General features: G+C 49.6%; 1 protein-coding gene across 1 annotated transcript in view; it reads right to left on the bottom strand.

The window, feature by feature from the left end:
• The window catches only part of LOC306813840 (Fc receptor-like protein 4), a gene marked incomplete at its 3' end in the record, with an annotated part of 56910 nt that extends 32024 nt beyond the window's left edge, over positions 1-24886 (bottom strand). The window contains exon 1 of the mRNA XM_079329501.1: positions 24782-24886. Coding sequence (XP_079185627.1) covers positions 24782-24851 — 70 coding nt within the window. The 5' untranslated portion in view covers positions 24852-24886. The remainder of the gene's footprint in view (positions 1-24781) is intronic.
• Between the last annotated feature and the right edge of the window lie 1710 nt (positions 24887-26596).

The raw sequence follows: 26596 nt of genomic DNA, 5'->3' as shown, positions 1-26596 counted from the left end.
CTAGCTAGTGTAGCTGCCACCAATTGTCGTTCGATGTAATCGAGCGAGTGAGCTGCCTCTCTTGAGATACTTTTGGATTCCCATGGGTGTTTGCCTTTCAGGAGGTCATACAAGGGGGACATGACCTCTGGAGGAATATAAGTGGTGTTTCGCAGCCACTGTAATGACCCCACCAGCCGCTGAACATCATGCAGCGTCTTGACGTCACGCTGGATTTTAATTGCAGGAGGTGACACATAAGAGCTGTTAATCTTCACGCCCAAGAAGATAACTGAAGGGCCCTTTTTTATTTTTGCTTCTGCTATTTCAAACCCATTGGTTTTTAGGGCACTTGAAACCTCTGTTACGATGACTTCTACCTGACTTGATGTGGAGGTGATGATCAGGATATCGTCCAGTGTACTGGATAATTGTTGCTTCGGGGTTCTTTAATTGGACTGGGGCAAGGGCTTTGCTAACGACGATTTGACAAATCGTAGGAGAGTTAATCATGCCTTGTGGTAGGACCTTCCATTGGAACCGAAGGCTAGGTTGATGGCCATTTGGAAACGTGACGGAAAAAGCGAACCGCTCTTTGTCTTGCTTATGCAACGGTATTGAGAAGAAGCAGTCTTTAATATCAACCACGGCGCAAGGCTGGTTCGTGGGTATAAAGAAGTTGCTGGGCTGCTTGGTTTGCACTGGTCCCATTGGCTGAATCTTTTTGTTGACAGCTCGTAGGTCATGTAACAGGCGAAAACCTTCGCCACTGCGCTTGGGAATAACGAAAACTGGTGTGTTCCACGGTGAGACTGAGGGTTCGATATGTCCTTTTTCTAATTCTCGCTCAACGAGTTGGAGGAGAGCAGATCTTCGAGGCTTGGGGATGGGCCACTGCTCGATGTACACTGGGTCTGATGACTTCCAGGTCAATTTAATTGGGAGCGACGGGTACTCCGGAGTGGCCCTAAGGATAAATTTGTCACCCTTATTCCTAGCAGGGCTTGGGTATCTCGTCCCAGTAGCGGCGGGGTATTGGAAAGAACATAGACATGCACGCTGACAGGTTTCTCAACACCATCCGGGGTGTATATGGTGATTGATATTGGGTCTACGCTTTTCAGGGCACGTTGTACTCCTCCCACTCCGACCACTGCTGCGGCATCTTGCAGTCGCCAGCTCGGGGGCCAGCGCGTGTCCGGGATGACCGTGACATCGAACCCTGTGTCCACTGTAAAGAGAAGCGCAACAAAGCAGTTGTCTGGTTGGCTCGCTAGTCGGCAAATTCCAAAAACTTCTGGAGGGCGCTGTGAATCACAATTTATTGCCAGGGCCACCCGGGGGATGTTGTTGTGTCCTGGGTCGCCTGTGCTGCCTGTGCTGCCTGTGCTGTGTGTTGTGCCTGCATGCCATCTTGTTTGATGTTCTGTGTTGCCATATGTGCAGCCGGTGCCGGTGGAGGCAGCATCTGGGTCGGGACATTGGGCATGGTTTGAGCTATGAAATTGGTCAATTCTCTGGGGGGCAGCGGAGTTGGAAGGTGCTCCGCTTCTGCGGGAGTAACATAACTGGGCCTCGGGCTGTCCCAACGGGGAGAGGGTTGCATGCGGCCCAATTGCCTCCTCCTCTGACCATTTCCCTGCTTTTTATTGTGGATGCAATGTGATGAAAACCTTTTGTTCGCCTGATAGACCTTGAGAGGATTTGCAAGGACTTGGAGGCTGGGATATTATTTTGCTATTTTGCTTTACTTGCAAGGAAGCTGTTAATTATTTTGCTTTGCTTGTCTGAAAAGACCTTGAGAGTGAGCCAAGATGTCTCTAATTGTTTTGCTTTGCTTGCCAAGATGCTGATAGTCATTTTCACTTTGCTTGCGTTAATTATCTATCGCCTTAAGTGTTAGTAAGGGTCAGTAAAACAAGGGTGAGGAAGACTACTCACCTTCATCCCTAGACCACCAGAAGTCAGAAGAAGACCCCCTAGCAACTGAAGGAGCGTGCGCGGAACTACTGGGGGGGGGGCATGAAACCCGAGGAGCATGTGTAGAACTGCTAGAGGAAGGGCATGAAACCCCAGAAACTGAACAGCTTAAAAGGAGCGAGCGGAGGGGGGGGGGGGGGCGGCAGTTTCGAAGCTGGAGCTCCCCTGTTGCCTGGTGCTGTGGATTTTGCTTTTGCCTTCTGTAACTAATAAATCTTTTTAACTTTGATTCGATCCTTTATGGCCCATTGCATTCATTTATAACATGCAACACTGAGCACTGTGATCCTTTTTCCCACAAATCCAGCAAGGTCCTCTCGGCCTTGACAAGGAATGATCTGTAGGTGGTGGCTGGCCGTGAATGTTATGACTTTGGATGGCCATTACCTCTTCTACAGCTGCACCGACTGCAGCTGGGAGTGGAGCCACCGCGGTGCTGACCGCAGCTTGAACCGGGGCTAAATTTTCCTCTTTTGCCACATGCTTGATTATGGTTGCAATGCTGGCACCAGCAGGCAGTGATCGCAATAGCTCTTTGGTGGACTGGTTGCATTGTTGCCTTATACAGCCTTCCAGCACTGGCCCTTTTGCCTCTGCTGGCAGATCTGAGGCGTCTATAGCTGCCTGAAGGCAATCAACAAATGTGGTAAAGCGCTCACTTTCGGCCTGCCTAATGGTAGTCCATGGCGACGGCTTAGCAACTACTCTGGACGTTGTGCGGATGGCTTCTCTTGCGGCGTGGGTTGTGGCAGCGACCTCAGAGGCTCTTAAGCCCTGCGCCTGTGCTTGGGGACTGATCATTCCTGGGTCTCGACCCATTAGGCGCTGCACACTTGAATTACGCAATGGGTGCTGATCTCCGTTAACTTTGGCAAGTATTTTTTCTAAGTTGTCTTCCCATTCTTGTTTAAAAACAATCATGCCTGCTCCATCAAAAATCCTGCGACATGTTTGCTTAATATCAAAGGGAAGCATGTCATCATTGCCAAAGAGACCGTCTATTAAGGTGGAGACCATTGCAGAATTGTTCCCTTTTTCAGCAATGGCTTTTGCGATAGCCTGCACATCTTTGGGGTTCACCGGGGAGTATGCTGGCAAGCTATTTTCTAGTCTTTTTACTGGAAAAATTCACACTGCTGTTTCGGGTAGGTCGGCAAGAGTTGTTTGGATTTTTCTCCAATCCATCAGGGGCATAGATTGGGAAGGGTTCTTTTTATTTGCACGCCATGGGGTTCGGTTCACAAATTCAGCAAAGGTTGCCGGCATGAAATTTGCGTCTGAATCGGAACCCGAATCAGAATCTGAATTGGAACTGGGCTTTTTATATTTAAACTCCTCGCACCACCCGTCCCGGCTCGGCCTTCGGGCTCTCTCGACCTCACTCTCTGACTGGGAGGAAGTGGAGTGATCAGGGACTTCCGGCAAACTGTGCTTTTTAGTTGGGTTCTACCCTCTGGGTTTTTGGTAGGCGGTGGAAATGCTTGCCTTGCTCTGCCTTTTTTCTGGGCCCTTCTTGGCTGTATAGGGGAATACGTGAGGGCTCGCTCTCTGATAGGCCTCCGGTCTCCCCTCCCAGTGAGAAACCGCGCCACCCTCCCCTTGGTCTTGACAACACATGTCTGTGGCGGGAATCGGCTGCTGGGCCCGCCCCTCCCGTTTCTCCCTGGTGCCATATTGCAGGGCATAGGGCGGCGGTTTTATTTCTATTTGGCCTTTATTTATTTTGTTAGCACCTTCATTAAGGAACGGGGAGCTATCGCATTCAGGAAGTGGGTTTGGGTTAGTTTTTGATCGGGAGTAGGGGCTGGAGATGAGGATCGCGATAGCAGGAGGTTGTTAGTATGTGACAACGAGTTTGAGTTTGCAATATTATCGCTAGCAACAGTTTGAGTTGCAGCTCCCACACCCAGTTTTGGAATGACTCTTAAGCATTGCTGGGCTGCCTTCCATGTCTCTTGCTCTTCTAGGGCCTTTTTCAATGCTTGCCTAACTTTGCCCCAGCTTTTAAGGCATTTACTAGACCCGGATTTGATAACATCGTCGGCAAGAGCAGTCGTGCACCTCCCCCAACATTCTGAATGTAAAATATCGACAGGACGATCGATAATATTTAACGTTAACAACTGCCTAATAGCGGTATTAAAATCATTAAATTTACAACTAATACCCCACTGTTCGTGGATCTCTGCAATTACCTTCCCGAGCGATTCCATCTCGGTGGTACTGGAAGCATCCTTCCCACCGAAGTCGGTCCTGCCACTTCGGTCGTCTCCTCCACCAGCGTGTCTCCTGTCACCCGGAGCGCACATGCACCCGTGTATCAGGGGGCGCCCCCGGGGTTCGGCACCACTGTGTTGCCTACTACTGAGGCTAGTGCGACCTGGTTAGGAGTGAGACGACAGCGAACTTACAACCTTGCCGGACAGATCACACATCACACCTATATGGTGAATGGCGAAATGCGTTTATTCCCGGTGTGCGCGCTCTTAAGTAACCTCCTCGCGCCCGCGTTACTTTGTTTATGGTTCTGTAACTTAGCAATGCTATGGAGAGGGAGGGGCCCTGTCTCCTCGTACAGCCCGAGATCTTCCGAGCGGTTGTGGCTAACTGCAAAGCATTTTTATTATTTATACCTCTTTAGTACTTTAAAAATGACTAAAGCTGTGCTTTGAAAAGTTCTAGTAAGAGCTGTACTTAATAATTGCAATTACCATGATCTATGCTCAAAACCAAATTACATAGAATCACAACATACTTATCACATACTTTATAATCCCTCCACTAAAAGCATCCTGTTCACAGATTGTTCAGAGTTTTTAGTGCCTTTTTGTATTAACAGCATTAAAGTAAGATGCATCTATAACTTGTAAGAGATGTTGGTTTCTATTCCTGTTATGGTCCAATATTGTAATTCCCACTTATGTTCTGTTAAGATTAACTAAGACTAGCTTCTATTAGGTTAATTCTGATCGATTTAATTTCTGTTAAGCTTCAGTGTCACTAAGTTTAGACAACGTTCTGTTCCAGTTTTATTTTGACCATGATATATTCAGTATTAATACTGATTAACTGAGACCTCTTAAGTGTGCTTTTGTTCTACTGAAATGATAATTAAGAATAAACAGGGACCATCTCATGTTGTCAAACAAGCTTTTGTGTTTTGATTCATTTCTATCTCAAAGGCAAGTTCTGCTGCAACACTATTGATTGCATGGTGTGAATTTACCTGTCCCAGTCTGGGGTTCCTCCTCTGCCCCAAAATCACCCCAGAGGGACACGAAGGGTGGTTCAAACCCTGGTTTTCTCCCGAAGCCACCGAAGAGAGACTGCTGGAGACGGTTTTCTCTTTTCCCAAGGGCTGTTTTTTATTTCTTATCTCTGGGACCTTTTGCCTGGCCAGCAGCAGTCTGCTCAGCCTGGCATCCGTGGTGGAATCTGCCTGGTGAAGGCAGGGCTTATCTTATATAGTTAGTACTACGTATTACATGTCTACAAAATTTTACCAATACAATACAATTTTATTAAATGGTTCAGCCCTGACCCCAACCAATCCAAGAGTGCCAACGTATCACCCAACATGGATGACATGGAGAAGAAGGAGGAAAATGTGTCCACCCCCCAAATTCTCCATCTTGGCCACGTGTCCCTTATAATAAACATTCAAAAAACCTATTTATCTATGTTGCAACAATCTAATTTACACTTCACTAATTTTGGTAGCTTGTTTCCATTCTCTTTGTGCTGACAAGTTCCCCCAGGGGTTAGAATTCAGCACCTGTGACACCAGGGTCTCACTCAGAGGTCTTTGAGACCCTTGCCAGGGGAGTTTTGAGACCCCCAAGGAGGCCAGGGGTACGCCCTGGGCTCCCACATCTCCCCCCACTGCTTGCAGCAAAAAACACCCTTTTCACAGCTTTGTTCAAGGCGCGCCGAGTGCATGGGATGATGCATGGCAAAACAATGAGTATAGCAACAAGCCCCACTAATATATAAAAACCTACTTTCAAAATTTCTTTTTGCAAAGGTAAAAGATCAAAAAGGTCAAACAGACCATCCAGGCACGATAATTGTGCTAGAACTTGGAAGGATGGTTTGTTTGACACTACAATATAATTGCTATATACATGCTTATTCGGAGTAACATCCATTGTTTGGTTCTTTTTCACCCCTAAAACATCACATACAATTCCAAAATCCATTGTTGAACCAAAAATTTCTAATTCTTATAGTTTGAAAACAGCCACAGGGAGAAATTGAACCCACACATGCCATCCATTCACAGGAGTTGTCACAACTCATATCACCCATGAAGGGATGCCCTCCGGAATGGGCCATTCTTTCACTGCCAATCCCACCAGACATGTTGAAAATGGCTTTTTTGTTTGGAATGCCTCAAACAAATTGTTTCCAACCCCACTGTCCATGCTAAATTTTCCTAAACACTCTCCCTTGGCTGCATCACTGGTATATCCTCTTTTTCACCTAATACAGTTGACAAAAGATAAGATACAACAGCATATAAACAATCATTTTTCACTGTCAGTCCTTAAGTCTTTCAAATCTTGTTTGAAGAGAAGTTCACATCCTTTTTCCTTGATGTCTGCCAACACTCCCCTTGGAATCTTGGCGGCTTGTTGTACTGGATCATTGTGAGGAGGGTCTCCTGCTAATTCTGCCATGGTGAGGTTAGCATGAGCACCACCTTGGTATTTCTTTCACAGCTCCTTCAAAGCTCTTCTCCATCTGCGCTCCCACATAAGTCCTTGTGTGTCAGTAAGTATCAATGACACAAGAGATTTCATGTCACATGAAGTCAAGTCGTATTCATTGAGAATACCTTTTAAAAACTGTTTAAAATATGAAGATCCCAGTCCATAATATCTAATTGCCTTAATAAAATTTTTAACTAAATCATGATTTAATTTTTGCCATCTTGGGTTTTGTCCTTGTGGGTCATAATTCACTGGCATGGCTATTTCACCAGTCCCAATTGCAGGACATTTTCTGCTTCTTGTCAAGTCCATTCTAATATTTGCCCAATCAACTAAAGTATCTTGAGCTGCAGTTTCAGGTTTGTGTGTCTCTGTAGGAATTTGTCTGTTCAAAGGTGTTACTTGTTGAAATTGAGGCCAAGCTGCTGCCTCATTCATTTTTTGATTCATTGGTATTGTAGAAATCTGTGGTCCTTGCTGCATTGTTCATTGAAAAGTCCCTTCCCGTCATTGTCATCAACCATGTTCTTCCCTTTATTATCACTTGTGCTGTCATTTCTAAATCTGCAAGAATTGTCCTTGAAGATCTGTAAAATAGGAAAACCCATTCTATAATTAAAAGAGTGTCTTTTTTGTGTTCGTCCCACTGAAAAATCAAACCATATAGCTGTGTTTCTTCTCCCAACACTGCTAAATGGAATGGTAAAGAGTCCACATATTGGTGTGCTTGTCTGTCTTGTATAATTTCTGCAACTTTTTGCAAGTTTGCTTGTGTTTCTGGCGTAAGAGTCCTGGGGGATTTGACGTTGTCGTCTCCTTTCAGAAGATCGAACAACGATGAAAGGTCTTCATTTGTGATTCCCAAAATTGATCTCATCCAGTTGATCTCTCCAAGGAGCTGCTGCAGGTCTTGGAGATTGTTGACTTTTGAGCTGATCTCTAATTTTTGAGGTTTGATTGTCTGTTCGGTGATTTTCCATCCAAGGTATTTCCAGGGTGCGATTTCTTGAATCTTTGAAGTGCTGACTTCAAGTCCTGCTTTTTGTATTTCTTCAATCACACAAGCACGGACTTCTTGCAGTTCTTGGTTTTGTTGACGCAGCAATGAGCAATTTGTCCATTTGATGTATGATTCTTGCTTTGGGATATTTGTGTCTTGCTGGAGCCAAAGTTTGTGCCACATACCATTGACAAATCGTTGGCGAGTTCTTGAGGCCTTGGGGTAAAACAACCCAATGATACCTCTTCATTGGCTCGTCTCTGTTCAAACTTGAAACAGAAAATGCCATCTGGTGAGCATCGTCTTCATGAAGTGGAATCCTGAAAAAGCAGTCTTTGAGGTCAATAATAATAACAAGAGGCCAGTCTCTGGGAATCATAGTGAGTGATGGAAGTCCTTGCTGAAGAGGTCCCATCTCCTCCACTCTTTCATTCAATTTTCTGAGGTAGTGAAGCAATCTCCACGATCCAGAAGATTTTTTTTTGGATGACAAACACTGGAAAATTTCAAGGTCTGTTTGTCGGTTTTATGTGTCCTTTTTCTAGTTTTCTTTCACCAAAGTTTTCAATGCACTCAACTTCTTCTCTAAGGCCCTCTGATCCACCCAACGAGGCGTATCAGTTTTCCATGTCAATTTTGGAGTGGCAAGTCCCACAGTAAGTCCTACTAAAAATCCATTGTCAGGTACATGTTCCACTGTGAAAGGAGATCTCTTCCCCATACAGTGAATGGCTTTTGCATGAGTAATAGCTGTCTTCTGTCCTGGTCCTGTGAATGTTATTGAATTTTCACTTTGGAGGCATACAGGACTTCCTCCAATGCCTGTGATTTTGCCCAACGGAACAATCAAGTTCCATTCTCGAGGCCAGAAAATGTACAAAATCAGTGTCACGTCCGGTGTTCACCATCCTTGTGATGGTTATTTTCCTGTTATTGTATATCAAGTCCCAAGTAATAGTTGGCTGTTCACGGGTTATGTACTTCAACCATAAAGCGTGTACTTCGACATGGTCATTGTAGTGTGGATTCCCTTTGCCCATCGCCGGCATTACTTGATGCTCCAATGGATGCGATGGCAGAGCTATCGCCTTTGCCAGTTGAGTATTTTGTGGAATTGTCAATGGAGGTCGAAGAGCTCTTGCTAAAATTGCCAGCTCTTTGAAGCAGTCTGCTGAAACAACAGTAGGATATATTGTCAGTCCAAAAATGCTGCACTGGTCTCTACCTATTATCAAAAAATCTTGTCTCTTTCGGCACGGTGCTTTGAATACTGTAGGTATAGATGCAGATTCTTCATTCAATAAACAAACCACTTTTTGAAGCTGACAGGATGTACTGCATTCCTGGTGGCAGCAAATCCCTGTCACAGGGGATGTCCCCTAACGCCCTGCTGAGGGAGTCAGACTGACGTTCCCTGACAACTGTATTGTCTGTGCCGGTGTTGTTGCTGTTCCTTGTTGCACTGCCATCATTTCTGTCATAGCACAAGATGGTCCTGCACTCTTCCTCGTGTTTTTTGGCAGTGACAATGGTTTAACATCCACGTCCGTCAGAAAATAACATTCACCTGCCAGATGTCTTCCTTTCATCTAGGGCAAAGTTCTGGTAGCTTGGAAGTCTTTGTGGATTGAGGACAATTTTTCCCAAAATGTCCAAAAACCCCACAGTTGTAGCATTGTCCTTCTGATGGATTCTTTTTCTTCTTGAAATTTGCAAAAATCTTTTCATGTTGTTCTTGAAGAACTTCTGTCATTTGCTCCTTGACAAGTGAAGCTGTATGTTGTGGTGTTCCAATCTTGCTGCAGGCTTCAACCATCTCCGTCCTCTCTCTGTGGAGACATAAACAGAACCCTTCCCCCAAATGCTTACTTTGAAAGCTTTTCAACTTTCTCTGTTCTAAATTTTTGATCAAAACTGGAGAATTTTCCTTTCTACTATTATTTCAAATATTATCTAACAAAAAAACAAACCCAAAGTTTACCATCTTCTGCAAGTAAGCACAATACAATAATTAACAATGCTTTAAACAACAGACATACATTTACAAGATTAGATAATTATCAATTTTAAAAAAAACTGTGTCATCACCTCAGGGTCTGCAGACAGCTGACAAACCTTGATTCAATGAGGAATTAGATGGTCATCTCCGGAAAATGAACACCAAATTCACTTCAAAGTCAGCTTCAGCTGTTATATTGATATGTCAAATTGCCAATCCAAACGACTGGAATATTATTTTGATGCAGAAAACACCTGGGTTTACACACTTTCTCTTTCAGTTAGAATCAAGACTTTGCCAGAGCCTAAACTCTAATTGGAAGAGAACTCCCTGGCATCTTCTTATTAAAGTAAAAACCACAACTCTTAACAACAAAGCTACAATTAAACATTTCAAAAAGAAATCAAACTCCTCTAGCAACTCATTTTCTCTAAAATTTATCTTTAGGGTAAGATACTTTGAACATGGCAAGACACTGCAGTGCTTCTGTGATAGCAACTCAGGAAAACCATAACACTAGAAATTTTTTCTGAGAATGAAGCTCAAATAATTTTCTGGAATTCTGCAAAATATTCAAAACCATAAGACAGCACAGTGCCAGGTCACAGAAGACCTGTCAAAATAAAAGAGAGAATTAATAAAAGGAAAACAAAGAAACATTAAGTTCACAATTTAGCTGATTATCTTCATACATTTGCTTCAAGGACACATCTGGGGGCTTTCCAAAATTTACTTAAAATATTGAAAGATTTCAGATTAAACAATGAAACAGAAAACAAAATCGTTCTGTGATATAGAATTCATACAATCTTATTACAGTGTTTTTAAAATTAAATACAGAAACTAAATTTAAATTTTAAAATCCAACTCAAAATCTATTGATTTATATTGACAATATTGCAAATACTTATAAACTGGCTTCTCTAAAACAATTAACTATATGAAAATTAAAATTCAATGTCGACATTTAAATAAATGTCCACTCATATCTGAGCAATAACAAATCACTAAATATAGATGATATGTATTCAAATAAAATACAAAATACCTTATTATACCTTCAATTCTTAAAATAGCTAATACTATTAAAATACCTTCACCATTCTTAAAGTTTCAGCTATTTTTTTTTTCTTTTGCAACAATGCAAAACAAACACCTTTAGTTTAACATACAAGAACTGAAAATAAAACTGAGTCTCTTATTTTGTTCCCTTGCTCTGTTTGTTCTCCACAGTATAGATAAAAAGCAGCTCTTGGCATCTCTCCACCCCCCATTCCCCCTCCTTTCAGCAGCACTGGACCCGTGCAGGCACAGGGGGAGCAGTGGGGGTGCTGCCAGAGGCTCTGGAAGCGGGGCAGCTGTGCCCCCCCACTCTCGGTGAGCCCCGGGCTGTGACCTCACGCTGCTGTGTCCGGGTTTGCCTGCAATTGTTTAAAAGTTGTTAATTTTTTCACCTTTGACTTAAAAAGCATAAATTTTCTCTCCCCATTAGAATCTGCCAGTTCTAACGTGGATATCTCAGGTTTCCCTGAAACAGGGCGTTCATCTCCTCCCCTAGCATTTCTGACGGCTGGAGACAGGTCTGTCTGTGTCTTTTCGCACTTCCCGCTTTTCTGCGTCCTGTTCGCCGACGCAGGTTGCCTCTCCCTGGACATCCCTGCGGCTAAACACACCGAGCCCGCAGTTTTTCATGGTCCTGTCCCCTTCCCCTCTGTTCCCCACGGCCCAGGGAGTCGCCTGTAGCGCCCTCCCGCCTTCTGGGGTCAGCGTTTCTGAAGGGGTGAAATAGTAAAAATCTATGAAAACATAAATTTTTATATTATTTATTATTATTATTTATATTTATATTTCACTTGGAAATATTTCTAACTTAATTTTCCCCCAACCTTTCTGCTGGCAAGGCCTTTGCTGAACCACCTGCTGCTGGCAAGGCAGTAATAAACTTCCCTCCCCCAGCTCATGGCTAGGTGAGAATCCTATGATGTGTCTCTTCCCCCAGTCTGTGAGGGACTTTAATTGCTTTCTCCTCCTGCTGATAGCAAGGCAGCCATAAACCTCCCTCCCCCTGCTCATGGCTAGGTGGGAATCCTATGATGTGTCTGATTCTGAACCATCTTACTCAAAAGCAATTCGTCCAAAAGCGATTCAGAGGTTCTTGAAACCGACCAGCAGTACACAGGAGCGAGGCTTCCTGGGACACCTCCTCTCCGACTCGCGCCTCGAACTCGGCTTTCCTTGGCAGAGGGCCAGAAATCTCCTACGCAATCCTCTTCAACAGCGTGCCTCTTCTGAAGCTAGGTCTTCTGGGGGTCTGTACCTGCCTTTGCAGGCTACAAGGATCCACCAGGGTCCGTGCCAAATGCCTCTGTCTGGGGGGGGGGTCTCCTTCATCTCTGTGCATCTCCTTGAGCTTGCCCTTCTGGGGGTCCACACCCACCTTTGTGGGCTGCGGCGCATCCAGAGACGACAAATGTCACTGCCCACCCAGGGACGCCAGGTGTCCCAGTCTGGGGTTCCTCCTCTGCCCTGAGGTCACCCCAGAGGGACAGGAAGGTGGTTCAAACCCTGGTTTTCTCTGAGGCAGCTGAAGAGAGATTGCCAGAGACAGTTCTCTCTTTTTCCAAGAACTGTTTATTGTTTCCTATCTCAGGGACTTTTTGCCTGGCCAGCAGCAGTCTGCTCAGCCTGGCATCCATGGTGGAATCTGCCTGGTGAAGTCAGCGCTTATCTTACATATTTTGTACTACATATTACATGTTCACAAAATTTTCCCAATACAATACAATTTTATTAAACAGTCCAGCCCTGACCCCAAACAATTCAAGAGTGCCAATGTGTCACCCAAAATGGATGACAGGGAGAAGAAGGAGGAAAAGGTATCCAACCTGCAAATTCTCCATCTTGGCCACATGCCCCTTTTCATAAACATTCCAAAACATCTATTTATCTATGTTGTAACAATCTAATTTACACTTCACTAATTTTGCTAGCTTGTTTCCATTCTCTTTGTGCTGACAACTTCCCCCAGGGGTTAGAATCCAGCGCCTGAGACACCAGGGTCTCACTCAGGGGTCTTTGAGACCCTTGCCAGTGGGGTTTTGGGAACCCCAAGGAGGCCAGGGGTATGCCCTGGGCTCCCACAGGTTTCAAATCATTGAACACTGGACTGAGGCCTGTTGTGGGAACATATGTTTAATTCTATAACCCTAAGCATAATGTGCTTGTGCCACCTGCAAGGTCAAACAGCGAACACTGAGGAAGACCCAGAGCCTTCATGGAAAACAAGAGCCTGAAAGGAGGAGAGACCCTGACCACTGGTGAAGCATCTTCAACAAAACATAGTGACATAGATTTTAGGAATAGAAGCTACGAGGAACTTTCCAGAACATTCTGTAATAATATATATTAGTAAACAGTATGTAAGTGGAATTTTTAGCTTGACTGATTCAGTGCAGTGTGAGAGAAAGGGCCCTACCTGTACCCCTGGTCAGGCTATCCCCCAGTCAGTTTTGCCTCAATTATACTAAATTGCTCACTGCTAAATTTTGCATTTCTTTAAATCAATAAAACTAATATATTCTGATTATATTCATTTATATACATTTGTTATTAATAACTTTCTGCTAAATTTAACTTTGTTGTTTTGATTAATCAGACAAAATTAATATATCCAAATACCCATTTATAACAATTACCAAGCACTAGAACATTGTACCATCGTTCCAGTGTCTGCAACAGCTGATAAACATCAAATCAGTGCAGAACTAGATAACCATGTCTAGAAAATTATACCCAAGCTCACTACAAAAATAGGTCCAGATCTCATATCGATGAGGTCAAATTGCCAAGTCAAAGGGACTCGAGTATTGTTTTGATGCAGAAAACACTTGGGTCTGTTGGCAGTTTCCCATCCAGGTAGAGCCAGGATGTGGCCAGAGTCCAGGCCCTAAATGGAAGAGAAATCCCTGATATATTTTAGATAACAAGAGTCTTAAGAATACAAGTCAAGCGTAAAGGTCTTGGGATGAAAGATTAATCAAACCCATACAAAACTCCAAAGTTTTCCTTAGGATAGAGATGTCTGGAAGGCAGCAAACTGCTGGAGTGCTTCTGCAAGAAATGTTTGAAATTATCTGTACTTGTCCTCTCTCACAAGGACCACAAGATCATGTGTTTAGAGGAGGTTTTCAACAAAGCTCAGATTTTGTTTCTTGGAACCCTGAAAATACTGACAATCATGAGACAACAGAGAGGTAGCCTGGATAAAGGAGATGCATATGCAACTAGGGAAGAAAAAGAAAATATCCTGAAGATGACAGGTGTCTCATAGAGAATTACACCAAGAGATGTTAAAATATATTTAAAATTTGGTTGCAAATCCAACATTAATATCTTATGAATTATGCCTATTACAAAATTGGTAAATTCACACCATGCAATCAATAGTGTTTTAGCAGACCTTGCCTTGGAGATAGAAATGAATCAAAACACAAAAGCTGATTTAACAACATGAAATGGTCCATGTTTGTTCTTAATTATCACTTCAGTAGAACAAAAAGCACATTTAAGAGAACTCAGTTAATCAGTATTAATGCATAAGATAACGTGATCAAAATAAAACTGGAACAGAACGTTGTCTAATCTTTGTGGTACTGAAGCTTAACAGAAATGAAATCGATCAGAATTAACCTAATACAAGCTAGTCTTAATTAATCTTAACAGAACATAAGTGGGCATTACAATATTGGACCATAACAGGAATAGAATCTAACATCACATACAAGTGGTAGATGTATCTTACTTTAATGCTGTTAATACAAAAAGGCACCAAAACATTTTGAACCATCTATGAACAGGATGATTTTAATGGAGGGATTAAAAAGTTTGTGATAAGTATGTTGTGATTCTATGTAATTTGGATTTGAGCATAGATCATGGTAATTGCAATTATTAACTATAGCTCTTATTAGGACTTTTCAAAGTATAGCTTTAATCTTTCTGAAAGTACTGAAAAGTACTTTTTATACTGAAAAGGTATAAATAATCAAAATGTTGACACATAGGTTTTATGGTTAACAGGATTTCCTGTCTGCACTTAAATAGTCACTGTTGTTCTACAGGCATTTAATGAAAAACATTTGTGATGAAAGGGTCCCCCGAATTATGGGGGCAGAAACTAAAATTCCAAATATTGTTGGGTGTATACAATTCTACTTATTATACTAAAACCCAGTACCATTTTAACTGTGCCACAGTGCACACAGATAGTTTTGAATTCTTCCAGTAATACAATAATAAATCACCCTTTCCCTTTTTTTGTTTTGTTTTGCTTTGCATAATTTAGTTTAGTTTAGTTCAGTATAGATTAATTTTGTATTGTTTTGTTTTGTTTTTGTTTTCGTTTTGTTTCGTTCTGTTTTGTTTGTTTCTGCTGTAAGGGGTTGCAGCCGCAGCCACCTGTGGGCTGCGGTACATAGAGGGGCTCAGTAGTCGGGCTGCAGATGGCGGGGGCAGCTCTGGGACCCCACGGGGAAACCGGGAGCGCCCCGAGAGCGGGGAGAGAGGGGAATGCTGCCCTGCGGGGAGGGGAAAAGAAACTTTAGCTGTACGGCATCTATATTTGTAGGAGTTAGATCCCTGCATTGTGAACGAGCAGGTGGTGGTGGAAGCCGTGCAGACCCGCCACGGCATCGAGCCCAAACTGAGCCCGGCACAGCCTTCCCAGGGCTGCTGCACCCCCAAACACGCGCGGGGAAAAGAGGAGGGGAAAAGGCAGTAAAAACAAACCCTAAAACTGCACACAGTGGGGGATAAAAAAGCGGAAAACGAAGGCGAACAAGGCTAAAAAGGCACAAAGCACCCGCACCCCCCACTCCCGGCCCAGCAGAGCTGCCGGCTCCGCCGAAAAGCCGCGGGCTAAGCCCAGCAGAGAAGGTGAGCGGAGCCCCCAGCTCCGGAAAGGAGCGGTGCTGCAGGAAATGCCAGCCGGCCTCAGCAGCTCCAGATCCGCACACTCCGTGCAGAGCTGCAGCCAGGCGCAGCCGGGCTCCGGGGGCTCTGGAGCACAAGACTCACCCTGACGCTGCTGCAGCACCGCCGTGGCTCCCTGAAGGCAGGAGCGGCGGCCCCGCGCTCTCGGGGGAACCAAATTGCGCCCCAGTTATTCTGCAGGTGAATGCAATTGAATTCCGGATTCCGCTTTCTTTGTCCCTCTCCATGTGTCTGCGCATGGCTGAATTAAAGGACCTTCAAAAGCGAATATAATATTTTCTAACAGTCTTTTCAACATGCAAAATGGAACTTCAAATTTGATCTTTTAATCGTTCGTGGAACAATGGAAAGGGAAACAGAAACAGAGTCAGCGGTCTGTAATTTTATTTTTTTATACTATGTAGGTAGCAATTTTGTGGCTATCATGTCACCCCCTCTGGCCTCTGTCTCCCTGGCTCTCTGGTTGTATCTCTGCCACTATTCCAGATCAAGGCTCTGTAGGTGCTTTGCTCATATGTTCCCCAGGTCTTCAGACCGTGCCCCACGTCTCCTCGGAGGTAGTTTTTTTTTGTTTCCCACAGCTCTCGGCTGTTTCCTCACCACGGTTCTTGAGACCGGTGTCCCCATGACTCGTTCATGCTCCCACGCTCAACGGCACGATATGTTTTCCAGTTTGTGACCTTTTCCTGTTTCTTGCCATCCTGCAGATTGCTGTAGCTGTAGCCTTTCACTACTTTGTATATTCTGTTTCTGAGTCTCTTGGTTTTTTTCAACCCATCCCTTACAGCATCCCAGAGAGTTATTCCCAGCCTTTCCCATTCGAGGGTTTCATAAACACTCCTGAGGGTGGCAAAAAATCCTCTCTCCTGACCCCATCACAAGAGTCTTTTTAAGACCTCCAGGTCACACTTAACTGCTCTCTTAGAGAGAATAAGCTGGAGGACATTTCAGCATAGCCTGTTCTTCTTTTGACAGTGCCTTTCCCATCCTTCCAGCCCCAGCTGCTCACCTTTCCCAGTGTCCCTGCTGCACTGTACGTATCTTTTCTGGAGCCTTTCTCCCGGGACCCTTCTTTCTCTCGCACTCCTTGGAGCTGCCCTCCAACTCCCCCAGCGCGGTCCTGCAGCGCCAGTTTCCAACCGGGCCTCCTGCCTGTTCACTCACAGAGCCCTGCAGAGTGCAGAGGGTGCGATGCTCTGCTTCATTAGCACCATGTTCATGCAATCTTGGTATTCTATTTTCAGCTTCTTCTTCCCAGTTTATCGCAATTTATGTTTCAGTAGCCTTGACAAATTCCAGAGTGTGTGATAAGAATACCTAAAAATGGTTTGGCCAGAACACGGGTGGCGTAAGATGTTCAAATTTATTGCTACAGTGGGCACCCGCAAAAGCAGGGAGGGTCGGGACACAGGTGGGTGCCCTCAGGAAGGGACCTCCAGTGCCTCAGTGCCCCCCAGTGCCCCCAGTGTCCCGAGTGTCACAGCAAATTCCTGTAGATGTCCCCAGTTTTCTTCTGTCACCCATGGGTTGCTGACAGCTCTGCGTAGGTCACCTGGGGATCCTGCAGTGTGGCGGCATGGGGGGACACTGTGAGAGACACTGGCTGTGGCATCTGGGCTGGGGGACACTCATGGGTGACATGTCCCTCTGCGTGTGGCCCAGCCCAGATTCACCTCCCGTATGCTTGGTGCTCATGACGTGGGTGTACAGCACCTCCCCCTCCTCTGGAGGGGTTGGGGGCTCTGGGGGAGCCCTGAAGGAATAAAGGGGATGTGTGGGAGGGAATGGAAGGGCTTGGGGTTTGGGGTCAAAGGTGAGAGTGTGGTTTGAGCCCCCCACTCACCTTTCCTGCTGCTTCCTGGCAGCTGCAAAGGAAAGAGGGGGGGAGATAACAGTGGGGTCCCCAGGGCCCTGACCCCTCTCAGGGATCCTCAAAGCTCACTGCACCCTCAACTTCCCCCAGGACCCCTGAGCCTCCCTAGTGACCATTCCCAGAACCGCTGAACCACCCCAGTGCTCTTGACCCCCTGAGCCCCCAGAAGCTCAAGCCTTGCAGAGAGCGGGACTCTTTACATTCCTCCAGTATCACTGAAAGAACCCCCAAAATACCTGCAAGGCCTCCAACATCACCCAAAATATTTCAGTGCTCTGAGCAAATGTCCTGGGAGCTCAGTGGTGCCCAAATCAGAGCTTTGGGTGCTGCCACATCAGCTCCACATTTCCATGGCCCCCCAGCTCCCCAGGGCCCCCATTCTTCCCATTGTCACCCACCCATGTTGTACCACCAGTGTCAGCTCACTGCTCCTCACATGAGAACGACCAGGAAGAGGAGGTACCTGCCAACGCCTGTGGCCACTGCTGGAGACAGAAGGGACACATCAGGATCACCTGTCACTGCAGGGCTCCTGCAATCCCAGTGACCCAGTGTGACTCCACCTGTGTTCCAGTGGTGTCCCGTGGTTCCCTGTGGTGTCATGTCCAGGGCCAGCTCTGGGTTGAGTGCCCAGAACACGTGGTGCCCGTCCTGTCCCAGCTGGTTGGTGGCCACGCACTGGTAGGTGTCCGAATGTCCCACATCGACGGCCCCAAAATCCAGGAGGGGACCCCAGGCCACCTCGTGCCCATCGTGCAGCCAGGTGAAGGTGACAGGAGTTGAGCCCACCTGCACTGAGCAGCACAGGGTCACAGGGTCTCCTGGGCACACCTGGAGTGCCGGGGGACCGGGGGTGATGGTGGCATTGGCCACGGGCACTGCGGGGGACACAGACAGGGCTGAGGCTGGGGGAGGGACTGGGACTTGGTATGGGGGGATGAGGGGGTCTGCATGGTGGCACCTGGAGACAGAGTGGCTCCTTCACCCAGGACAGTGACCCCATGGTGCTGGGGGTCATCATGTGGTGTGGGATGGGGTCATGTGATGGATGAGGGGTGGGGGATGAGGATGGGATGAGGGTGAGGTGAGGGTGGGATGAGGGATGCTGTGTCCAAGGGTAGGGATGGCTGTCACCGAGTGGGGGACAAGAATGGTGTGGGTGGGATGTGATGGGTGCCATGAGGTACATCAATGGGGGCATCAGCCCAATGCCAATGATGTCAGTGCCCTGGGAGGGTCACGCTGAGTAGGGTGAATGTGACCTGATGTGCCATGAGGGATGTGACAGCTGGGTTAGGGATGCACGGCTTGGATGTCCTGGGAGGGGATAACTGGAGCCAGACAGCCCATTTGCCCTGATCTGTGACACTCAATGATGGGGGCTGTGAGCTGGGCTGGAGATGGTGTAGGGGGGTGACGTTGAATGGGAATGTGTGGATTTGGGGATGATGTGATTGGGGTCAACCCCAGCCTAAGGGTCCTGCTGATCCGTTACTCTGATGTTCAATGTGGAGCTCTCAGTTGCCCTGTCCCCATTGCTGACACAGCACTGGTACTGGCCACTGTCATTTTCCCCAACATGCCAAAGGTACAGGCAGGGGCTGGTGCCCAGAAGGACCCCTGAGCCCCTCCTAGTGCCAGGAGAAGGACAGGGGACCTGTCCCCATGGCCACCGTGCAGCTCAGCAGCACGAGGTCCCCCAGTGCCACCTGTCTGTCGGGATGCTGAACCAACAGGGACTCCCCCGAGAGCGGGACCCCTGTGGGGGCGACACAGGAGGGACTGGTGACATGGCAGGAGAGGGGGACACTTGTGAGCAGTGAGAGACTCAAGGATGGGCAGGATCAGAGAAGAGTGGGGGGATCCCAGTGAGGAAGAAGGGGGCCCAGAGACAGGGAGAAAGCTTGGAAGGGGTGCAAGGGAGCCCAGGGAAGGATGGGAGATTCTGCAAGGGGACAGATGGAAAGGGTTGAAGGGATCCACAGGAAAGATTTTGGGGAACCAGACGAGGATGGTGGGACCTGTAGTGTGGGAGTCCAGGGTGTTTCCCTGGCTTCCCTGGATGCTTTTATACCCCCGTGCCAGGGGTCTCAGAGGCCCTGGCAAGGTGCCCAGGGGTCCTGGGGACTGGATTTAAATCCCTGGAAAAAAAATAACAACATTGCAGAAAGAATTACAAGAGACAAAAAATAAGTAGAGTATAAATTAGACTGTTAGAAGATAGAAAAGTGAATTTCTAGAAATGTTTATATTAGGTGGGTTCGTAGCTAAGATGGAGGATTTTGATCATGGCATGTCTTTTCCCTTTTCTGCTTTATGCCATCCATGTTGAACGCCAAGCTGGCATTCTTGGATTGGACTGGGACAGAATTGGAGAGTGTAATAAAATTGTCATATATTGGGAAGATATTGTAAGCAATAGGTACGTAATTTATAGTATAAAAGATAAGACTGATCCTCTGGCAGTCAGACTGTGCCCTGGATTGATGTGCTGAACAGAATTCTATTAGCTAGAGAAAGAATTCCTTAGATAAGAAACAATAAACAGCCTTGAAAACCTCAGAGAACAGCCTCCTGTATTTTCTTTGGTGCTGGGACTGGGAAGAACATGGACTTTAAACCACCACCAAGTCCCACCGTGGGGAGCTAAGGCAAAAAGAGACCCCAGAAGGCAGTGACACTGTAGAAAATGGAGAGACCTCAGAGAGGGTGAGGTGCATCCAGGGAGGGTTGAGGGGGCCTGGGAGGGATGCAAGCACCAGCGAGGGTGATGGGGGAACCCAGGGAGAGAGCTGGGAAGGCAGGAGAGCACACAGAGGGTTGAGCAGGGATGGGAGAGCTGTGGGGGCTGTGGGGGCTCCCCGTGCCCATCCCCGCACTCATTGCACACCATGACGCCAAGCCGGGCGCTGCTCTTCCGCACAGCCCCCCCTCGGAGAGCACCTCACAGCTGTAATTCCCCGAGTGGGAGACTCCCACGGCAGGCACCAGGAGCTGCGGGGACCCCCTCGGGCCCCCCACCAACTTCCCGTCCCGGTAGAAGTGGTACAGGAGGGGGGCTGGGGGCCTCAGGGGGCTGGGAGTGCTGAGGCAGCTGAGATTGAGGGGAGACCTGCCCAACGACTGCCCACCCCTGACACCCCCATTCCCCTGGGACTCCAATCAAGGGACCCCCATTTCTAATGTCCCCCTTCTCTGGGAACCCATCCAGAATGGCCATTCCCCAGCATCTCCATGGGCCAGGAGCCCCACTCCCAAGGAACACTCTCCCCAAAATTCTACCCCCTACAATGCCCCTTCCCACAGGACCTTGATTTTCCCAGGACCCCCCATTTCCCTGGATACTCATCCTTGGCTCCCCACACTCTCTAAGCTCCCCTCTCCTGGGAACTCGATGTTCTACCTTGTGCAACCCAGCCTTGCTGAAAGCCTGTCCCCTCCCTGTCCCCAGTTTATGGCCTCCCTGCCCCAACCAAGGGCCACCACCACACTGAGATAAGGCCTGATCTCTGTTCCTTCCCCTTTTTCCCAAGAGCCACCAGCCAGGGGACAGGTGGCCCCAGCAGCGAGTGACAGCCAGTGCCCATGGCCAGGGACACCGGAATGGCTGGAAAGGTGGCACTGCTTTTGTGGGCTGAGTGCCCCGGGCACTGGCTGCCTGGGGATGGGCCCTGGTGAGGCAGAGAGTGGTGGGGAGGGGTCACAGGGGGGCTGTGGGGTTCCCTGAGGATACCAAGGGCAGCAGAGCCGGTGGGGGACAGAGCCAATGACCCTTCAGTGTCACTGCTGTTGGGGCGTGGTCCTGGGGACAGAGACAGAGATACAGGAATGGGACAGGGATGTGGGGACAGGGACAAGGGAACAATCACCATGGGGATGTGGCCAGGGGGCTGGCGGGGGTGACCTGTGCCAGCTCGGGGGCAGCCTCACAATCCCCCCCGGTTATCGTGGTCCCCATGGTGCCACCCCCACCCAGCCCTGTCCCTTGTCCCTTCCAGCCCAGACCCTCGGCCTTGTTGGTGAGTACTCTGGGAATGCCATGTCCCCGCCCTGCTGTCCCCTGGCCCTGGCAGGCTGGTGTCCCCTGTCACTCTCAGGTGCTACCCAACTCCTATGGGAGCTCCATGTAAGAGTCAGTCCGAAGTTTTCTCTGATCTGCCTCTTGACCATCATCTGAGCCTGTGACCTGAGATTGCATCACTTGCCCTGACCTGGAGCTCCAGCCTGGCCGAGGAGGATGCTTGTGGGCCAAGGGCTGTTTGTAGCTGTGCCTGGTGCTTGTCATGGTGCTGCAGGGTGCTGGTTATCGCACCCTGTCCCTGCACCTGCGTCATGGGGCTACGATCTCCCCATAAAATAGTCCATAAATCTTCCCACCTTTTGGCCAGAGACCACTCTCTTTGGGAAAGGACTATGAAAAGTGCACCCACTTTGGACCTGTCCTCAGTGTGATAGGACCCTCCTGTCCTACAGAGTGGCTGTTGTTGCCGGTTCCACTGCTGGAGGGAGACACAGTGACACTGCGCTGCCGGGGATGGAAGGAAAAGCCCTTCACTGGGGTGCAATTTTACAAGGACCAGAAGGATCTGGGGCAGTCCCTCGGGGGCACCGAGCTGCTCCTGTTCCCCCTCTGGCTGCACCACAGCGGCCGCTACCACTGCGAGAGTTTAGTGGATTCTGGATCGTCACTGTCAGCACTGGTGAGCACCCCCATGGCTGGAATCCCGATATCCTGACACCCCCAAAGCCACTTCTCATTAGACTCAGAGTCACAGTCCCCATCCCCAGCTCCAGGAGGGGACACAGGGCCATCTCGTGCCCGTTGTGAAGTCAGGTGAAGGTGACAGGGGCTGAACCCACCTGCACCGAGCAGCGCAGGGTCACGGGGTCACCTGGGCACACCAGGAGTGCCGGGGGACCGGGGGTGATGGTAGCATTGGCCACGGGCACTGCAGCGACACAGACAGGGCTGAGGTCATTGGGAGCGGCTGGCACCCAGTGGGGGCAGGGAATGGGGTGAGGGAGTGTCAGATGCGGCGGATGTGGGAGGCTGTGCATGGTAGCACCTGGAGACAGGGAGCGTTTCAGCCAGGACTGTGACTCACGGTGGTGTTCAGCAGTCACCCACTGGGAATGCTGTGGGTGAGGGAATTCAGAGCCAGAGGGTCCTGGCCAACCACAACAGTGACCTGCAGTGGTGGGACTGACGCCTGGTGTGGGATTAGGACCCTGTAGATCACCTCATCCCCAGCCCGAGGGTCCCACTCATCCAGGACAGTGACATTCAGTGGGACACTCTCAGCCATGCTGTCCCCACTGGTAGTGGCTGCTGTCATTGTCCCCAGCGTGCCTCAGCTCAAGGCAGGGGCCAGTGCCCAGTGGTGTCCCTGAGCCCTCTCTGGTGCCACGAGAAGGACAGGGGACCTGTCCCATTGGCACCACATAACTCAGCACCAAGTGGTCCCCCAGTGCCACCTGTGCCCCAGGGGGCTGCACCAACAGGGACACCCTCAAGAGCGGTACCCCTGCAGGGGGACATGGGTGGGATGGGGGATCTGGGAAGGGTGAGACATATGGGGAGTGGCAGGAGGGGAGTATGATGGGGTGGGAGGAGACCCCATTGAGGGACAAGTGGGCCCTGAGTGCGGTGGAGTTATGGCAGGCAGAGATGAGGGACAGGGATGAGATAGGACAGAGGGGACCCAGGGAGGGATGTGGGATGGCTCAGAGAGTGGTGGGAGGAACCCACAGAGGGACTGGGGGGGAGCAGAGAGGGGTGGAAGCAAGCTAAGTTGGGAAGGGAGAGCAGAGGATGGAGCTGGGAACTCAGAAGGGGTATGGGATGCCAGGCAAGGATGAGGGGGACCTAGAGAGGGACCAGGACAAATATGGAGGGAAGTGAGACAGACATGGGAAGCTTGGGTGACCCAGGGATGGACAGAAGGAGGGATGTGGGACCCAGGCTGTGGTGGAGGAAAGCTGGGAAGATGGTGGGTTTCCCACCCCCATTCCCACATTCACCATTTCCTGTCACTGTCACTGTCACCAGCGCTGACTTCTCCCAGCACGGTGATGGCCCAGAGCTCACCCAGCCCCCGCAGTGGTAGCGGCCACTGTGGTGCAGCTGCAGGGGAGACAGGGACAGCTCAGTCCCACAGAGGGGCTCCCCCAGATCCTTGTCCCCGTGGTAAAACTGTGCTCCAGTGACCGTGGCATCCTGCCAGCCCTGGTAGCGCAGTGTCACCGTGTCCCCCTCCAGCAGCGCCCGTGCCGGCAGCTGCAGCACAAGACGCTGCGTGGGACAGGAAGGACCTGTCACATCTGGGGAGTCTGGGGGATGCCAAAGGCCTTGGGGTCACCAAGGGTCCCCCATTGTAACAGGGGCTCTCAGGACAATGGGATGCTCTGGGATATCCCTGTGTGTAGGGGAACCCTGAAGGAACCCTGAAGGTGCCAGGGCACACATCCCCCTCACCATTTAACACCCTCAAAGAGGGGCTGAGCCCAGTGCCAGGTCTGTCACACGTGTATGTTCTGCTCTCAGTGACAGTGAAGGTATCGAGCCCCTCCTGCCCCCAGCGCTGCCCGTGCTTGTACCAGGTGGTGTCCCCGGCGGTCCCCGAGCCCCGGCAGGTCAGTGTCACCCGGTCCCACAGCACCGCCAGCATCCAGGGGGGGTCCACCAGGACCTGGATGCTCTGGGCACCTGTGGGTGACAGGGGACACCAGCCTGCCAGGGCCACCACGGGGCTGGGGACAGTGGGGCAGGGACACGGCATCCCCCAAGGACTCACCAGCGAGGCCGAGGGTCTGGGCTGGAAGGGAGAAGGGACAGGGCTGGGTGGGGGTGGCACAGTAGGGAAAGCAGCACAGGGACACAGAGTGTGGTGTCTGTCCCCAAACTGACCATGTGTGGCACATGGATCTCACAGGGACAGGGACACCAATGTCACCCCACACTTCAGCAAGACATGGGGACACTGTGGACACCCCAGAATTGGGGATGCCATGGCCGCCTTGTGCAGGCACAGGTCACCACCATCAGCTCCAGGATGCCTCCCTTTCTCCCTGTCCCACCATTCTTGTCCCCAGGTTCCTGTCCCCTCTGTCCTGTCCATAGAGCCTCGACCCCAGTCACCATATACACTATCTCTGCTGGCCTTGGGGACCCCAGAGGACCCTACAGCCACCCTGTGCACCCTCCCCACCACTCTCTGCATCACCAGGGCCCATCCCCAGGGCGTCACTTCCGTGCCCGGGGCACTCACCCCACAGGAGCAGCGCCACCTTCCCGGTCATCCCGGTGTCCCCGGCCATGGGCACTGGCTGTCACTCGCTGCTGGGGCCACCTGTCCCCTGGCTGGTGGCTCTTGAGATGAAGGGACAGAAAGAGAGGTCAGGTCTTAGCTCACTGTGTTGGTGGATCTTGGTGGGGGCAGGGTGGCCACAAGCCAGGGACTGGCTGTGGGCAGGCAAGGGTGGGAGGCACAGGACGTGGAGTTCCCATGAGTGGGGGGCACAGAGGGTGTGGGGATCCAGCAATTGGTATCCAGAGGAGTGGGCTGAATGTCCTGAAGAGGGGACGTCACCACAGCTGTGAGGACTCAGGGATGGGATTCCCAGCAACACGGGGGCTGCAGGGATTTGGGGTCATGGATGGGGGTCACAGGGATGAGGGTGCCAGGGGAATGGGGTGTACTGGGAGGATCAAGGTTCTGGGGGAAGACGGATTGTAATGGCTGGAACTTGGGGAAGACAGTTCCTTGATAATGAAAGTCCTGGCCCATGGAGACCCTGGGGATAGGCAGTCCTGGGATGGGGGTCCTAGGGAAGCATTGTCATACTGAAATGGGGTCTCTTTATTGGAGTCCCAGTGGAATGGGGGTGCCAAGGATGGGAAGTGGCTGGGTGGGCCCATGGGTCACAGCTCCTTCCCTGGGTGCCACAGTTGTTGTGGTGATCCAGGGCTCAGCACTGTCCCCCAGGGTGTCCATGGTTTGGGGGGTTAGCCAAACCCCAAAGGCAGATACCAAGGGACTCTGGGTCTGTGCCCTAACCCCCCACAACCCCCCAATTGAATGGGTTTTTTCCTCTTATCATTTCAATTTCCTTCTTTAATTTCCTAAATTTCACAACTCCCCAGTCAGTGTCTTGATGATCCTGGGGGGCACCTGAGTACGCAAGGGGTTGGGGGAACGCCAGGGTGGGAGAAAAGGAGGTACAGGTGTTGCAGGGTGGGTTGGGGAGACTGTGGGGGATGAGGATGTTGGACTGTGGTCCTCCCAACAACACTTCCACTTTGTCTCTCCTGAAGCAGAAAGAAGAGCTCCTGTTTTGGGGGATGGTGGCTCTGGGAGATTCCAGACTTCCCCAATCTCACTCCACCCCTGCAGGATCTGAGTCAGCAAGAGCAGCAGGGGAATGGAGCCCCAAGTAGGAAGGAGCACCCAAACTCCTGCTCCTTGAAGCCAGTGGCCATCCAAGTGTGGGCCCAGCCATGGCCCAGCCCCAGTGCCCAGGGATGGGCATTGGCCAGCCCTGCTCTGGCCAGCGCCAGGTGGCAGCCAGGACCTGAGGCTCCCCCACTCTCTTGGCTTTGATTCTCTCAGCTTTTGAGCTGCTGCAAAGGTGAGAATTCTTTCTGTGGACAAAACAGGCCTGGCTGTGGTTTGCTCAACCCTGCAAGAAGCACAAAAGCCAGTGTGAGACCAAGCAGTGCCTCTGTGAGGGCCTTTGATGGTTTTCAGAGCAGGGCTGGCTGGAACCCCCCCTGCAGGGGCAGCTGTGAGGGAACCAGTCCGGATATGTAGCAATTGATCATTTGGTGCCTGTCCCCAAGACACTGAGAGAGCCCCAGGACTGCTGCACATACCTCAAGGATCTGCTCAACAACCTGACTAGGATCCTTCTCCCTGAACAAAATCTGCAGCCCTCTGGAGCCTTCCAGAAAGAATGTTTGGGTTGTGGATGTGGACACCAGCAGAGAGGGAAAAATGTGGAAATATGGAGCAGGGGCTCCACACGTGGCTCTGGGGCACAGGGGTGTCCCAGCAGGAGCAGGG

Source organism: Erithacus rubecula, assembly GCF_903797595.1.
Source record: "Erithacus rubecula genome assembly, chromosome: 33".
Classification (NCBI taxonomy): domain Eukaryota; kingdom Metazoa; phylum Chordata; class Aves; order Passeriformes; family Muscicapidae; genus Erithacus; species Erithacus rubecula.
The sequence above is the reverse complement of the archived record's forward strand: the minus strand, read 5'-3'. Positions and strand labels throughout refer to the sequence as shown.